Genomic DNA, 17,585 nt, shown 5'->3' with positions numbered 1-17,585 from the left:
ATTGTATATTATTAAAACTTCCAAAAAGAGAATAAGAAACCTTTCTTTTCCCTTAGGTTGACGTTACATCAAAAATATACTTTTTTTTTTTCCCTTTGGGTCGTGGTATGGGCTAAGGAAAATTAATGATTTGGCAAAAGAAAATGTCTACGCTAATTGATGAAAGGCAATTGTCCTTGTTAGTGGCACATGCACATTGTTCTCGCCAAATCTCAAATTCATTGAATATACCTTTCTTCTCTGTCTAGTTCAAAATTTATTCCACCTTCATATACTTAAATTTTTAAAAAGAAGGTACAGTCAGATCTCTATGTAATAGCATTCGCATATAACAATACTTATATATAACAGCTAACCCTTTTCGAAATCGTATTTTTATGTTATATTTTACTTCTGTATAACAATATTTTACCTATAAAAGCAACAATCAATTTTATAACTGTACACTCTTTATAAAATTACCCCCCATATAACAGCTATCTTTTTTTTTGTAATATAATAATTAATTATATTTATAAAAATAGAATATGTATGATTAACAATTACAGATGTAGAGATTTTGACCAAATATTTTGGAACTTTAATACACTATTTATGACAAAAAATATTATATGACTATATATTTCCATCATTAAAAGATTTCCCTTTGTTATAAAAGTATAATTAAGCTTAGGATATGACAATTAAAAATGAAGAATTAGATTGTATACATCTTTTTTGCCTATAACAACAAAAATTATTTAAATATTGATGTGCCGCGGATTTGTGGCACATTCGACGCCTTTTTACTGTGAATTTTGGTTGTTTTCAAGTAAGTCTGGTTCTCGTTGATATGTTTTGTTGTGTTTTATGAAAACAATGGCCCAAAAGCAAAAAGCAAAGAACAAAAGAAAAATTGGCCAGAAATGAAGAATCGACGTTCTGTCAATCAGCCGACGAACCGTCCTTTGAAGCGTCGATAAGCTCGATTTTCCAGTGATGACAAAGTTGAAGACGACAAAGGACGGAGGCATCGACGAAGTGTCGAACTGATCGACAATTCGTAGTTTGTGTCGTCAAGCAGGATCTCTCAACAAGAGGAGAGAAAGACGGAATCCTCGACGGAGCGTCGAACTGGTCGACGACACCGTCAAATGGAACACATGGCTGAAGGTACAAAGGACGGAGAGATCAACGGATCGTCGAATGATCGACGGTCCGTCGATCTTGCTATCGGGGGCAATTTTGTCAGTTGCTGTTGTGCGTTTTTGGAGCCTATTTAAAGAACATTTTAGGTTTTTTTTTGCAGCAGATTTTATTGTAACCACGTGAAAAGTTCCATTGGTCGGTGAGCATTGAATACTCCCGTTTTGGAGCTTAGTGAAGACACCAAGATTCCATTTTTCATCATCTTTATTATACTTTGTAAGCTTTTATGTCTCATTTATTGCTTACTACTTTTGAGACCATAATGTGTGAGTAGTTTCTTTAATCAAAGTTGTGGACCCAAATGATGGGTGCTATGTAATGGGTGTCTAACATTGCATATATATATAATGGATTGTGATGTGTTTTATTATTCTCGTATTCATTGTTCTTTAAGTGGTTGCAAACACTTGTTCATGCACAAACCCTAGTTTATTTGGAAAGATGAACTAGGGTGTGATTTGAAATAATATAACAAGGACTCGGGGCGCTAACCCTCGTTTAATGAACTCGCTTATGGATAAGATGAGTTCTACTTGGCATATTTAATCAACCTTATTTATAATTTTTCTGCATTTGGGAAAATCATGAAAAGAAATACTTTATAACTATTGGAAAATATTAGAAAGTGTATTAGAGATTAAGTGCATACATAACCTCGACCCATTAGAAATATATCATATTGACACCCATAGCATAACATCTAATCATCGCGGGGACACAACTTTGGTTCTCCAAATCCAAACAAATTCCAAACATTTCAAAATAGCAAATACAAACCAAATCTCTTTTCAAAATATTCGGAATAAGATTAAAGCCTTTAAAGACTAGTATCACATACAATTAGTATCCTTTTCTCTCCATATTCCCTGTGGGATTCGACCCTAACCTTGTTTGGGTTACTATATTTGACAACATCCGCTTTACACCATTAATAGGTGTAATTTGAGCGTATCAAATATCAATGTTGTTATAGGTGTATAACAACAATTCACTATAATGGCCAAAAAGTTTCAAACCCAACGGTGATGCTATAGAAAGGTTTGATTGTATGTACTCACTCCTCTTTTTTTCCCTTTAAAATTAGAGTAACTTACTATAAGCACAATGTAATAATACTAGACCCTAATAGTACACAATGTGTACTTCTAATATCAACACTATGTCTCGTATAAAGGAAATCCAATTTCTAGAAGTGAATACTGTATTTGCAGTCAAACATCTCTATAATAATATTATTGAGTTCTAATTTTTTTTTCTATTATACACCTATAACAACATTGACATTTAAAATATATTTCTTTATTACAAGCAAAAAAAGTTTTATTAAATCGAATTTTTCATTTTTAATTGTCAAATTCTAAACTTAATCACACTTTGTATAAACGAAAAAAATCTCTTAATAATGAAAATATATATTCATATAAAATTCTTTGTCATAAATAGCGTATTAAAGTATTAAAACATTTGATCAAAATCTCTAGACCTATTATTGATAATTTTAGAGATTCTAAGATGATTAATCATTATATTACCAAAAAAACAATTGTTAAACTAGGGTAATTTTATAAATAGCTTATAGTTATAAACATAGTTGTTGTTTTTTATAGGTAAAAAATTGTTATAGAAAGGTAAGATATAAAATAATATATCGGTTCCGAAAAAACTTGATTGTTATAAAAAAAAAAAGTGTTGTTATATGAGTATGGCATTATAGAGAGGTCTGAATGTATATAAAAGTCAAGCAATCGCATAAAACAAATTTGTGTGCGTGAAGTATTTTTTATCACACTAGTTTCTCCACACGTGCGTTGCGCGTGTATGTCAAGTCATGTAGTATAATTTGCGTTCAGTTTCTATTTGAGACTTTCAAAAGATACACTTTTCAGAAAAAAATTATTCTCATAATTTTAATGTGCATTTCAATAATTTTTTATATATTTAGTTACGGATATACCTCATAGGGGAGGTGTAAGTGTAGGTTTTTCATAGTATGAGGGAGCAAGTTGATCTTAAAATACAAGAAGTGTGTCCGAAACTAAGTCATTTTATAGGGTTGTTTAGTGTAATTAATCAATGTTTTGCCAAAAATCATATGGCTAGATCACATCCTCTAAAATATATTTCTTTTATTTTCTTGGGTCAATATTTTAATTTTAGTCTAATCCAAAAGCATACCAAAATTAATCGGAAAAGAAAATATGTTAAATATGATTTTGATTAATTCATACCTCTTTCGATATGAAGAATGAAAATATCTCGACTTTGTAGTCCATCAAATGGTTTCACATTTGAAAGATACATTTCTCTTTATCTCCTTTTATTGGCGCATTAATAAGAAGGCCTTTTGAAATAACCCCATCAAAAATGAAAAACAAAGAGGCATAAGGCAGGCAACAGTAAGACATGCTGAAAGGGCAGTAAAGATTAGAAGAAACACGAACAGTTGGTATCTAGTAAAAACTAATCTGAAAGATTACATCATTTCAAATAAATTTGGTGTTTTAGTTAAATTTTTTGTATAAATAAATTATTTAAATTAATAAAAAAGATATTTAGATTATTTAACTTTTGAATTTAGGAGATCCTGCTTTTAATATAATATAGAATCTACAACCATGTTATAGCTAGCTATATAGAAGAGATATGTATGCTGAATTATTTTCTTAGCCATAAATAATTATTAATTAATATAGCATGAACATAAAAGTGTCATATGTTTAAACTTTAGAAGCCTGATGAGCGATGACTATTTAAAAAATTGCACTACAAAGAATTTAAAGAGTTCAACAATAAAAATAAAGGAAATGACCAGACAATACTCGAGCAAACCTAATTAGCCACGTCAAAATTTCTTCCATAGCAAAGTGTAAGAGGAGAAATTTTGGAGATGCCCATAACCCACTATAGAATAACTATGAAAGTAGGTAGCTAGACAAAACAAATATGGCGATTTTTATGCAAATGACCTGTGGCTTGGAAGTTGGAACTCACTTGGTTACAGCGAGAGATGATGATTTTCTCAATGCCAGCGGTTGCAACTAATTGAAGGAGAACATTACTCATTTACAGAAGGACACAACCTTTTAAGAAAAGACACAACAAATCATATTAGATTTTTTTGATTATATAAAAACTATTATATTAAATTATTTAGAAGGGCGTTTAAGTAATTCAACTGTTTAGTTATGGGGTTGAATAGATAAATTAAAGTCAGAATATGAAAAAAACAATCGATATAAAAATGATGCAAAAGTTTCAATTCCGTGAGAATTTCATTAAGCACATTATCCTAATCAATTAGTAATAAATGATACATCAAAAATGGTTTTACAAAAATGTCGTGAAACCTGGAAAGATGTGTAATAACAAGACGTAACTCATGAGCCTGATGATCATTCTAATTGACCATGCATATTAATTTAATTTTTTAGAGGAGCATTTAAGTAATTCAAATTTTTAACTATGGGGTTAAATAACTAAATTAAAGTCAGAATATGAAAAAAAAACAATCGATAATAAAAGTGATGCAAAAGTTTCGATTCCATGAGAATTTCAGTCATTAAACACATTATCTTAATTAATGAATAATAAATAATACATCAAAAATTATTTTACAAAAATGTCGTGAAACCTGAAAAGGTGTGTAATTATAAGGCGTGACTCATGGGCCCGCTGATCATTTTAATTGACCATGTAGAAACAAACTCCAGTTTATACATATAATAATAGTTGGCAAAAAGATGACAAAAATGGAGTAAAAACTTTAGGAGGATTCCATGACAATTTAGAATGAGGATTGAACGGAAATTGGAAATGATGTTCCTATTAATAAATTGTTTGTGAATGAGTAGGCGTGACTCTCACTGAAGGAGGAAGTCGGTTCGTACGAAGTGTTTGTTGGGGTGTTTCTGCGCGGGTCTGTTTTTTCTTTTATAACAAGCACTTAATTAAGTTTTTAAATAAAAAGGATATTTGCGTAATTTAACTTTTAAGTTAGGGGCTTCATGTTTTTAATATAGTATAGAAGTATAGATATAGATTCATGCACCAAGCAGTCAACGCCATGCTTCTTGATAGAATGGTCATTGAGGTCGGGATATTCGTGTCAACCATCTTTACTTACCCCAATTTGTAGCAGAGCTGTCAAAAAGGGTCAGCCCAGCCCAACCCACATGGGCCAAGGAATTTGATGGGCTGGGGCGGGCCGGCCCTTCATTCGAATGGGCCTTAAAATGGCTAGCCCAACCCAGCCTTATAAGGGCTGCGGGCTGGGGCGGGCCAATACTTCATTTTTTTCAATATTTTTTATAAGTTTTTTTTTTCAATTTAAATTCTAACATTTAAGTATACACCAATTTGTTAACATTTCAAATATATGATTATGTGGAAGTACATAATTCTACGACAACTTACAACATATTCAACACCTATACATTGTCAAGCACATTTGAATCCATTTGTGATAAAATTGTCTTAATTAACATCTCCATCTTCATCTACAGCCATATGCAAATTTAATTAGTTTATAATTATCAAATAACCACGTTTCAGAAACTAATCAGTATTATTTAAATTCGCTTAATAATATTACCACTTTGAATTTGATAAAGCTCGGCTACTAATTTGAGTAACAAATTTGACAAGTTCATGATGGATGCAATTTTTATACGTGGTGATTAGAAATTTTAGTATTAGGGTACATTTGGTGATTAAGAATTTAGTAATAGGGATTTAACGCTAACTAAGAAAAGTATTGTACTATACTAAGACTAATTCGATAATCGCTATTCCTACTTTTTACTTCTTTTTTGATTTTCTTTTAAATTTTAAGTTAAAATTAAATTTGCAATCATGAATACAACTTTTATGCTTGGTGATTAGGATTTAACGCCAGTGAGTAAAGTATTGTGTAAATATTAAAACTTATTTGTAATTACTTTTCCTATTTTTTGCTTCTTTTTTCACAATATTCTCTTAAATTTTTAATTTAATCTAAATAGATATTTGGCCCACGGGCCGGCCTCGGCCCAACCTCGGTCAAACCTCAAGGGCCAGCGGGCTAACTTGGGCTGGGCTTATAAGCCTCAGTTTAAATGGGAAACCTCAGTTTAAATGGGCTTAAATAATCTTAGCCCAACCTACCCTTATAGAGGGCTGGGCTGGTCTGGCCTCAAGGGCCAAGCCCATTTTGACGGCTCTAATTTGTAGTCACCTCTTCAATGGTTTGTCCTTTAACTTCAAATGGACTGGTCTTTATTTTTTTTCCGTTAAAATCGAACTTATGCTCAGCGGGGCATTAAGTTCTTCAGGGGAGCTGGCATAAGTTGTGGATATTGATGCGTAGCATATGCCTGTAGGCATAAGTTCAATTTTGAATGAAAAATATTAAAGACCAGCCCACATTCACACAAATGCCCTATTTCGGGGGTGGTCTTTAATTTTTGCCCTTCGACATTTTAAGTGGCCGAAAATTCTTGAGATTCTGGGTTTGAACCCCAACATAATATAAAAAAAAAAGATTGCAAGACAAAATTTCATAGAAAATTATGCCTATTTGGGCAAAAGTTAGGTCTCACTTATGTAGAAACCAGTACAGTAAAAAAAATATATCGTAAGACAAGGTTTCATAGCAAACTATGCCTATTCAGGATAAAGTTATGGCTTAAAGCATAGTTCAGTAGAAATTAAATTATCATATAATGTCGTGCCTTAAGACATAGTTTCTATATAAAAGTTATGCCTCAAAGCATAACTTTACCTCTTGTCTGGCGTAGTTTCACAGGATTCTACTGAAGTTATGCCTTAATGCATAACTTTTGCCCGAATAAGCATAATTTTCTACGAAATTCTGCCTTGCGAAATTATTATTGCTGGGTTCGAACTTGAATCTCTGGTTTCATAGACTAACGAATAAGGTTACTTTGACTTACAAATTTTCATTATATGAGAAATAGAGATAAAAATTGAAGACCACCAATTTGAGGGATAAAATTAAAGACAAGTCCATATGAAGTACGATCCGCACAATTTACCACTATATATAAGGGAGAATCAAAGGACTTTTGTAGTCCTCACAAAAGTTTCCAAATTAATGTTAAACTTTTCAATTAATTACTTTTGGTCCTTTTTTATTTTACAAGATAATTTTTTCAAGAATGTAATTTTAGCCTAATAAAAAAATTATGGACAATTTTATATGTCGCCTTTGACATATCTATGATTTATTATAAATACAAAAAATATATTTTTTTAAATGATGTCATATAGTGTTGAAAATGAAGACAATGTCATCCATTGAGATCGGGTTATCTTTAAAATCCCTTGCTTGGTTAACTAAATTTTTTTTTTTTGAGTATAGGGAATACATGAAGAATTAAATTTTATTGAATCTTGAGGTTCAATTTAATAAATATAGGTTATTTCTTGAATTTCATCTAAAACTAAGGTGAAAAATCACATTTAACTAGCATAAACCCTTGATGCAAGATAATGAATGAAAATTTAATAAATGTCAAAGCAAATCGATTTTTATCTATGAATAAAATCACACGCTCACAAATTCACAAAAAGACAAAAATATTTTTTGATTTATGAGTTTTGCAAGTTGTAATTATCATACTTTATCATAATCAATGTTAGCATAGGATATCGAGTCACTGTGTCCTTTTGAGATTTGCTAATTTTTCTACTTAACTTTCTTCCTCATAAATAAAATTTTCATTAAAAATCATCTAATTGTGTGATGAAGAAACTTTAATAATTATAAAACTTATCAATAAGATATCATTAACTTGCAAATACATTAAATTAATTATGCGATAGAAAATGTGTCACATTATACATATTTAATAAGAATTTCTATTTTTATATTATTTTTTGGGCCCGGGCTTAGCACGGGAAGCACGGACTAGTTTTTGAACAGAAAGTGCAAATGACCCGAAAAAACTTGGAGATGGGCCAGAAATACACCGGGTGAGTTTTCAAAGCCCAATCCACAGAAAAAAAGAGAACCGTCCAAGCCCATCATCCCTTCCATTTGTTCATACTTCGATCAGTGAACCTGCAAATCTCCAAGCAAACTGTGATTCATTACCTGATGAAAAACTAGAGACCGAAAAAGTGTTAGAAAGTGTAATTCATGGCGGCTATCGGAGCAATACCGGATATTAATGGCCTCAAACAGAAAAGCCGAAGGTTTTGCTTTTTTGCTCTCTTTTATCCGTGTTAAACTTGTAGAAATTTAGGCTATATTGCCATTAACGATCTAGAGAGATTAATTGTATGAGTTTTTTTTTTTTTTTTAAATGTATATATAAATGACTGCACTTACTCTGAACTATACATCCGCTCTGCATTATTAGCTACTTAGAGTAAACTGTGTAGCTAAATTCTGAGATAATTGCTCATGTTTTGTTTGTTATTTTGGTTTATATTGCCATTATCGATCTAGAGAGCTTAATTGAACCGTTGCTTTTGCCTGATCACATGTCTTTATGATTTTTTTTTTTTTTGAAAAATGTTTATATTATAGACTGCACTTACCATGAACTACATCCGCGCTGCATTATTAGCTAATTAGAGTTATTGAGTAGCTAGAATCTAAGATAAGGAGAATAATTGCTCATGTTTTGTTTGTTATTTTGGTTTTCTATTGGTTGGAATAGATCATCTGTAACACTTATTTTGACAGTTCTTACAAATTCACAATCGATTCTCTTTTACCCTCATTTCATCTTAAATTTGTGAATTATCCGTGTTAAACTGTTTCCGCTACCAGAAATTTAGGCTTATAGTGCCATTATTGATCTAGAGAGCTTAATTGAACCGTTGTTTTTGCTCGATCGTGTGTTTGTATGATTTTTTTTTTTTGAAAAATGTATATATAACTGCACTCACTATGAACTACATTCACTCTCATTATTAGCTAATTAGAGTCTACTCTGTAAGCTAGAGTCTTTATGAGTTTTTTTGCTCTCTTTCATACTCATTTTAGCTGAAAATTTTGCGAATTGTCCGTGTTAAACTGGTTCCGCCACCATATATTTAGGTTATACTGCCTTATCGTCTAGAGAGCTTAATTGAACCATTGCTTTTTCTTGATCACGTGTCCATATGATTTTATTTTTCAAAATGTATATTTAGTAGACTACAGTCACTATGAACTACATCTGCGCCGCATTATTAGCTAATTAGAGTCTACTTTGTAGACAGTTATGTCTGAGATAATGAGAAGAATTGCTAATAGATAATCAGCTTCAGCTTATTAAGGACATAACCGTAGATAGAAAGGCGTGGAAGTCGAGGATTAGGCTAGAGGGTTAGAAGGTAGCCTAGTGGTCTCCGTACCAGTAGTATTAGGTAGTAGTCGTGTAGTTTCGTTTCTTCAATGTGAAATAGTATCTGTTACCTCATTTGCTTTTTATCGTGCTATTTTTGTTGCCATATTTCTCTTGATACCGTGCTTTTTACTTTGATATTTGTTGTCACATCACTGTCTTTCCTTTCTAGACGAGGGTCTATCGGAAATAGCCTCTCTACCCCATAAAGGTAGAGGTAAGGTCTGCTACATCTTACCCTCCCCAGATCCCACTGGGTATGTTGTTGTTGTTGTAATGAGAAGAATTGCTCATGTTTTGTTTGTTGTTTTGGTTTTCTACTGGTTGGAATAGGTCATTTGTAACACTTATTCTGACAGTTCTTACGAGTTCACAATCGATTCTCATTGTGTGGTCGAAGAGAGCTGGGAAGTATGAGTACAGTGTAACCACTGCAAATTTTCTGGTTAGTGAAATGACACTATGGTTCTTTTGCTGCCTTTCTATGTTGTTTTGAGCTCATAGTCATAAACAATGGCTCAATTGTTACTTTTGTTGTGTGTTGACTTCAAACTTCTGTGTAATTAGGTAGAGGCATTGAAATGCGCATTGTCGCTTGCGGCATTGGTAAGAATCTGGAGAAAGGACGGCGTTACTGATGACAACAGGTTTCTGACACTATTTTTATCATTAAATATCCTCTTCCTCGGGTTAAGGAGCTGGAATTGCTAATCTTTGCCTTTTCTAATTGTATTATGAATCCCTATGTGAGCACTGCATGTATAAACTCCTGTGCTTTTTCTAGGAGTTTCTTAGCCCTATTAGAGAAATTTTTGTACTATTTATTTTTACTTTTATTTTGTATATTGTCTGCTTGAAATGCACTTAAATGCAGAAAATGGTCAGTTTACATAGCTGACCTAATTGTTTGGGACCGATGCATAGTATTTTTGTCATAGCGGTGGTGTATCGGAAACAACTTCTCTACCCCACAAAGGTAGGGGACTAGGGGTAAGGTCTGCGTACATCCTACCCTCCCTAGACCCCACTTGTGGGATTACACTGGGTATGATGTTGTTGTTTTATGGTCCAGCTTTTGCACTCCTCCACTATTCACAGGTACCTGCTCCCTACCACTAGAAGAAGTACCAAGTAACTCTGCAAACCATGACTTAGGTTGATGAGAAGAAATACCTTGTATTTTTTGTTTCTGCTGAGATTTGAACCCTGGTTTCCAAGGTTTATACCCACTTCACTGAAACGCTACACCCTTGGCTACGGTGAGAAAATGTATTTTTACATATTAGCAAATTCAGTTGGATACCCTACCTTGTAAGATCTTAGGGGTATTTGCACAATTCTTATGGTTAACTTAGGCAGAGAGTTTAGACCCAAAACTTTGGTGTTTTATTAATCCATTTACTATTAACTTTTCAAATTTTCATCACTTTACTCTGTCTATCAAATAACGATTAATGAACGAAGGAATGAGTTAAATTTGGAATTTCCTAGGTGGATTAGCACTGCAGATCGTCAAACAGTTATATTAAATTTGTTTGTTGAATAAGAATTTGCATAATGAGGTTTAGTTTCAGTTATAAGTAGGCTGGTTTCTATCTCCTGTCCAATTAACATGTTGCTGTTTCTAGGTTGAGCACTACGTGGGATGAAGTTAGTGTGTACCCAATTCCCGCTGCACTTTACCTTGTCAAGAATCTACTTCAGGCAGGTTTAGATTTTGTCTTGGTTATCATTTTCTTTGTTCCCAGACTTGATTAGGTCTTCGATCTCACATGTTGCTGATTGAAATCACATGGGTCTTTGCAGTATTACATTTTTGCGTATGTAGATGCTCCTGGATATCAGATACTGAAGAACTTGAATATTATCAGCACCGGCATATTGTATCAACTTATTCTTAAAAGGAAGTAAGTCCTTTCACTAAATATTTCAGATACTTACAAAAGAAGGCGTTATTTGTGTACAAATGCTTAAACAGTTCGGTTTTGGTATAGTCTAGGTTTCCTACATTTATTTGCTCATCTTTCTGGATAATAATATAAGAATGTGCTCCTACTTGTCTTAAACGCCCATGTGTTTTACCTTATCAACAAAAAGAATGTGCTCCTACTTGTTTACCTATTTTGATCTTCTACCTTTGGTCCTACTCAAAGCAACGTTCACTTTCAGGTTAACTGAAATTCAGTGGGCTGCTTTCATTCTACTTTGTGCTGGGTGCACCACTGCACAGCTTAATCCTAGGTGAGATTAATAATAGTAATTTCCGCATCTTATCTCTGGAACAGTTTATATAGATGGATAGCTGTTTTATATATATTATTGTGTTTTAGCCATAAAAAAAATCATGATTCTCATCTTATCATCCAGGTTGAAACACAGAAAAAATATATAACAGCTTCCATCAATATAAACAGTTCCAGATGAGATTCATGATTTACGCCTTATATTCTGTTGATTTTGTATGAGTAGAGGAATGAAACTATTTCAATGTATTTCTCTAATGAAATGATGCTTTCTGTGCAGTTCTGATCATGTTCTTCAGACTCCTTTACAAGGTTGGGTTATGGCTATTGTAAGTTGCAGAGATTCCGGGGGCTATATAACATAAAGGTTAAAACTATTTCTTCTAGTGGTTGAAATACCTCTTTGTCTGATTTCAGGTAATGGCCCTTTTGAGTGGGTTTGCAGGAGTTTACACAGAGGTGCGTCTTGTCAGATACATTCTATTAGAATAGTAGTTTAAAGATATGCACTTTAAATGACCTCAGAACTGATTCTAACTAAATTTTGCTTTATTAGAGTTGTGCCTGCTGACTTAAGTGTTTAAATTACCGTCTCAGGCTTCGTCACCAATGTAAAAATGCTCATCCTAATGTTAAAGTAAACTAGACTCAGACACCTTGTGAATAAGTTTTCTTTTAACTTTGCAGGCTATAATTAAGAAGAGACCTTCAAGAAATATTAATGTTCAGAACTTCTGGTTGTATGTCTTTGGGATGATCTTCAATGCTTTTGCAATAATGACTCAAGATTTTGACGCAGTCATGAATGAGTAAGTTGGTATCACTCCTTTCTTTCATTTTACAATGTCCATATTTGCATATTGTGCCGCTTGTAACAACTGATTGTTCTCGATCTAGTGGTTCAGTAACCGTTTCTGGAGTAAATATTAAAAGAACCAATATTGGATGCCTCTTTTTCTCTAATAGAACACCGGTAATATGCTATGACTGCAGGTATTTTGAGCTAGCTTAGTGAATTGATTGTACATTGGACTAGAGATCATTCCAGTACCTTGTGATTGGAGTTCATTTATAGTTTAACTTCTGGGAATATCATCACAGGAATACCTTGTTTTTCCTCAGTGCTATTGCCATTTCAAAAGTTTTCTTTTGGAGCTTTTTCCATCTGTCAGTTATATTTTATCATGATTTTCAGTTCCAATCATTATTATGTGATGCCTTCATTCACAAATGGATTTAAAAAGACCCTTTTCAATAGTAGGTTTAGCACATCACAGTTTCAGTGACCACAAACAATAGCTCTTCTTGAAAGGACAAGTATCTCATCAGATTGGGATTCATATTTTGTGATCTATGTGAAGTTTAACAATTTCGCCTTATCTTCTGTAGTGGGTTCTTCCATGGATATTCACTGATTACGGTTCTCATGATTCTCAACCACGCACTAAGGTTTGATTTCCTCTAAATATTCTTAGTAGTAGTTTATACATTTCAAGATTATGCATACGTTGCAGGGGCGGAGCCAAGTGGTGGCTAGGGTGTTCACTCGAACCCCCTTTGGCAAAAAATTACCATTTATAGACAAGGTTAAAATATTTTTTATGTATAAATAGTAGATGTTGAACCCCCTTGGCTTCCTCGTTTCTTACTCTTTTATATTTTTGAAACCCCTTAGCGAAAATCCAAGCTCCGCCACTGATACGTTGTCTAATAATACAAGATATTTCGGTAGTACTGCTTTTCTTGTACTAGCTATTTCATGTTCCTGAGGCATAAAACTCATTCAGAAAATTCTGTGTTTGCAGCTGCTTAGTTGAGTCATTTAAGTTGTTCTCTTGATAAGCATTAAATTTAAAGGAACTATTGTGTCTTGGTTAAGTTTATTGACATAAAAGATACTCTAGGTAAGAGACAGTTCCACTTGGTACAAGCTGCCCATGTTGCATTTTCCCCCTAAATTGTTTGTTTGCCATATTTGCTCAATGTGCCGTCCTTTTAATTGGTTATATTGTGCACATTCACCCCTTATTATGTTCCTTTGCCATCCTAGTTAACCATTCAACATAAGTTGCCTATGTACTGAAACCATTCAACATTCCCTCCTATTTAAGCTGTTTCACTGGGTTATTTGGATAGAGTAACGTTGGGTGTAAGTTTCTATCTGCTGCATTATTCCCTTTTTTCTTTTGCCTGTGGTTTTTTCATTTGACATTCTGTCATTCAATTGTTTTAAATTGGATTGATTGCATCATGGATCAGCGGCCTTTCTATTGTTACTGACCAAGACTTGTCTCTGCAGTGGTATTGCCGTATCAATGGTGATGAAGTATGCTGACAATATTGTGAAGGTAGGGATGACATTAAACATTTTATCTGGTTGTGCATCTGCATTATTTTGTGTTAAATGGGTTCATCAATCTGTTGCCAAGTATCGAACGCTTGAAGATCACCCTAGAATATCTCTGTTGTGAGCACAATGTCTGACTCGCTTTATCTTTTCCTAGACTATGCTGATTTTCTAATTGAAGAGTATAACTGTGCTAGAGATTCCACTCTAGAAATTATGTATACTAAGCTGCTTACTTATTGCTTGAAATGTAATTACAAAGAAAACAGACATTCCAAAATATTTAACATTCCAAAAACTCCGCCTGTGTGAGCTCGCTCACATTGCCGGTCCCAAGCCCGGATAAAGGAGGAGGGTTGCCGAGGGTCAATCGGAAACAGCCTCCCTACCCAGGTAGGGGTAAGGCTGCGTACATCTTACCCTCCCCAGACCCCACTATTGTGGGATTACACTGGGTAGTGACCATCGATAGAAAATCAGGACAATGGTTAGGCAACTAATTTTGGAGTGCTAAAACATTGGTTGGATCAGGCATGAAGTCTAGCTAACATTTAAAGAGCCTCTTAGATTCCTTTTATGAAGTTCTAGGCTGCACTCATGTCCACACGTCTTTAGAGTATAGGAAAGGATTATGGTGCGGTTGAAAATGAGATTTGCTCTTCCTTTTCTTTTGCTTTAAGTTGGCGCGCTTCTGCGGAGGTATAGCGCCATCCTTTTGGCTTGTGCGTGCTCCCAGGGTCTGCTGATTTACCTTCCGAGAGTGGTGGATATTTATCATATGCAGATATAGAATAATCAGTCTTTTTTTTCTTTTTAAACTTGAATAATCAGTCGCGCAAAGGACGGACCAGAATTTTAGTGTCTCGCCCAGCCTATGAACTGAGAGCTTACAAGATTTTTAATATAGCTTGTGATTGTTTGCAGGTCTATTCAACTTCAGTTGCGATGCTACTGACTGCAGTTGTTTCTGTATTTCTATTTGGGTTTCACCTTTCCCTTGCCTTTTTCCTTGGTTCCACGTAAGTGAAGATTTGTTTTTCTTTTTATCTTATCAAAAAAAAAAAAAAAAGTGTGAAGGTTTAATTTACAGGAAAATTCCACAAATTTGACAAGGCACATAACTGAATAGCAATTTTATGCTTCTTTGCAGTGTTGTTTCTGTAGCGATATATTTACACTCGACTGGAAAAGCCCGAAGATAACAACTGAGCTCACCTTGAGTTCACTTGGTAAAACCCAATAGGCATCCTACTCCCAAGTTCTGTTCGATTTTTTCTTGCCAAAAGTGTTAGCGGACAACTATTTATACTACAGCAGCTTAAGAGTTGGCCCTGTATTTATCCTAGGAGTGGAGTTGGCAGTTAAATTTGGGATTGAAGGATACTTTTGATCGATTACTGGCTGATCTCACATTTTAAAAATCCTGCATATGTGCATTAGCAAGTTGTCGGAACCAAACACTTCATGTCCCATCAATGACCTGCTTTGGAAAGGGGAGAAAATGGGAAAGGACTCTAATGGTTCTTTTAAAGAATCTTTGTATGATGCAGTGAACTTCTATATTTTACCCCTACTATAAACCGAGTCAAACCGAGAAAAAAACCCGACTAGTGATTTGGTTTGACTTGATTTGGCGTTGGAAAAAAAACACCGACCATAATTGGTTTGGTTTGATTTTAACTAAAAAAAGTCAAATCGAACCAAATCAACCCAACATTACATGTATTCAATGTTTAAAATATTTTATACATAAAAATATTTATTTGTAAAGTAATTTATAAATATTTCTTAAATTTTTTCGTAATTTTTTTATCTATTATCATATTATTCAAGCTTGAACTTAGAATTTTGAATGTCAATAAGTTTTATATTCTATGGATGTTAGTAACTCAAATAAAGTCCAAACAAAAAACAACTCAACACTAATCCTAATAGAAGAAATTCAATTTACTATTAGAAACGAAAATAATGTTGGATATCTATTTTTTGATTTTGCATAATTGATTTAGAAAGTAAAAATACATAACTTAAGTTTTTTTCTTTCTCATATAATTAATATATTTTAGCATGGCTTAATATTTTTAGATTATGGTATAATTGAAGAATATGATAAATGCAATCGAAACTTTGGAGAAAAAGGTGCTCGCGAAAGAATGAAGCCCGAAAGAACTTAAGCAGAAGTTGAGAGAATTCACGGCTGTATTTGTTTCAACAATTGAAGAGCTCAATTCTTGCATTTCACTTGGGATTCAGACTGTAATTCTGATTTCTAATGGTGCATATGTCAATGATGCAATGGCTAAGGAAGCCATGAAGAGAAAGGTATTACAGTCGTCCCTTATTCTCAAGTTGAATTCGATCATACAGTAGTTTCTTTTCGAGTCCGGAACCAAAATGCCCCCCAAAAAACCATTTTGAATCAAAATACCCTAACAAAAAAAAAAGTTACAAAACTACCTTTAGCGCAGTAAAATACTGCGCTAAAGCAGTTCACGGAGACGCTTTAGCGCAGTATTTTACTGCGCTAAAGATTTTTTTTTCATAGCGCAGTAAAATACTGCGCTATAGCGAGCACTAAAAAAAATTGGTAAACTTTTTTTTTTTTTTTTGCAACACTTAGTGTGTTTTTTCATACTTTGACCAATGATTAGTCATGTGTGAAGACTCCGAAACGTCAATATTTTATATAGAACCTGATTTTTTTTTCTGCGTACAATAATGTAGGCTCAATACATCAAGAATATGTAGACGTTCGGATCGTCATTTTAGGGGTTGAAAATGTGTCCGAAGTAAGTTTTGTTTGAAAAAACTTAGTGTTTTTTTCATACTTTGACCAATGATTAGTTGTGTGTCAAGACTCCGAAACGTCAATATTTTATATAGAACTTGATATTTTTTTCTGAGTACAATAATGTGGGCCTAATACATTAAGGATACGTAGATGTTCGGATAGTTATTTTAGGGATTGAAAAGGTGCCCGAAGTAAGTTTTGTTTGAAAAAACTTAGTGTTTTTTTCATACTTTGACCAACAATTAGTCGTGTGTCAAGACCCCGAAACGTCAATATTTTATATAGAACCTGATATTTTTTCTGTGTACAATAATGTAGGCTCAATACATCAAGGATACGTAGACGTTCGAATAGTGATTTTAGGGGTTGAAAAGGTACCCGAAGTAACTTTTGTTTGAAAACTTTAGGGTGTTTTATTTTTTAAGATTTTGATTTAAGCGTGTTATTTTTTAATCAAGACATAACTTTATTTTGAATATAGATATAATTCTAAAAAAATATAGGGAGAAAAACTAGTTGTAAAGTGGTCAAACTTTAGATGGTCATAACTTTGCGCTCGAACGTCCGTTTTACGCGTTTTTTTTAACTTGCTTATTTTTTTGAGATCTACGAGGAAAAACAGCCGCAAGGCGGTTTGATCGAGCCGATTTTTAAAAAAACACCTTTTATCCCATTCAATT

General features: G+C 33.5%; 1 protein-coding gene across 2 annotated transcripts; it reads left to right on the top strand.

The window, feature by feature from the left end:
* The first annotated feature begins 8,204 nt into the window (after positions 1–8,204).
* LOC132614613 (CMP-sialic acid transporter 2-like) lies at positions 8,205–15,681 on the top strand. Of its 2 annotated transcripts, XM_060329107.1 has the most exons (13): positions 8,209–8,382; positions 9,858–9,969; positions 10,092–10,171; positions 11,153–11,228; positions 11,331–11,431; positions 11,694–11,765; positions 12,048–12,096; positions 12,185–12,226; positions 12,455–12,576; positions 13,157–13,216; positions 14,067–14,115; positions 15,039–15,133; positions 15,265–15,681. In XM_060329107.1, the coding sequence occupies exons 1-13, from the start codon at positions 8,327–8,329 to the stop codon at positions 15,314–15,316; spliced, it is 966 nt and encodes a 321-aa protein (XP_060185090.1). In that variant the 5' UTR covers positions 8,209–8,326; the 3' UTR covers positions 15,317–15,681. The 2 variants fall into 2 exon arrangements, with proteins under 2 accessions (XP_060185091.1, XP_060185090.1); XM_060329108.1 differs by lacking the exon at positions 13,157–13,216 and having other exon boundaries at positions 8,205–8,382.
* Positions 15,682–17,585: the final 1,904 nt, after the last annotated feature.

The sequence above is a fragment of the Lycium barbarum genome, chromosome 10 (genome assembly GCF_019175385.1).
Source record: "Lycium barbarum isolate Lr01 chromosome 10, ASM1917538v2, whole genome shotgun sequence".
NCBI lineage: Eukaryota > Viridiplantae > Streptophyta > Magnoliopsida > Solanales > Solanaceae > Lycium > Lycium barbarum.
Note: the sequence above shows the minus strand (reverse complement) of the source record. Positions and strands in the feature narration are given on the sequence as shown.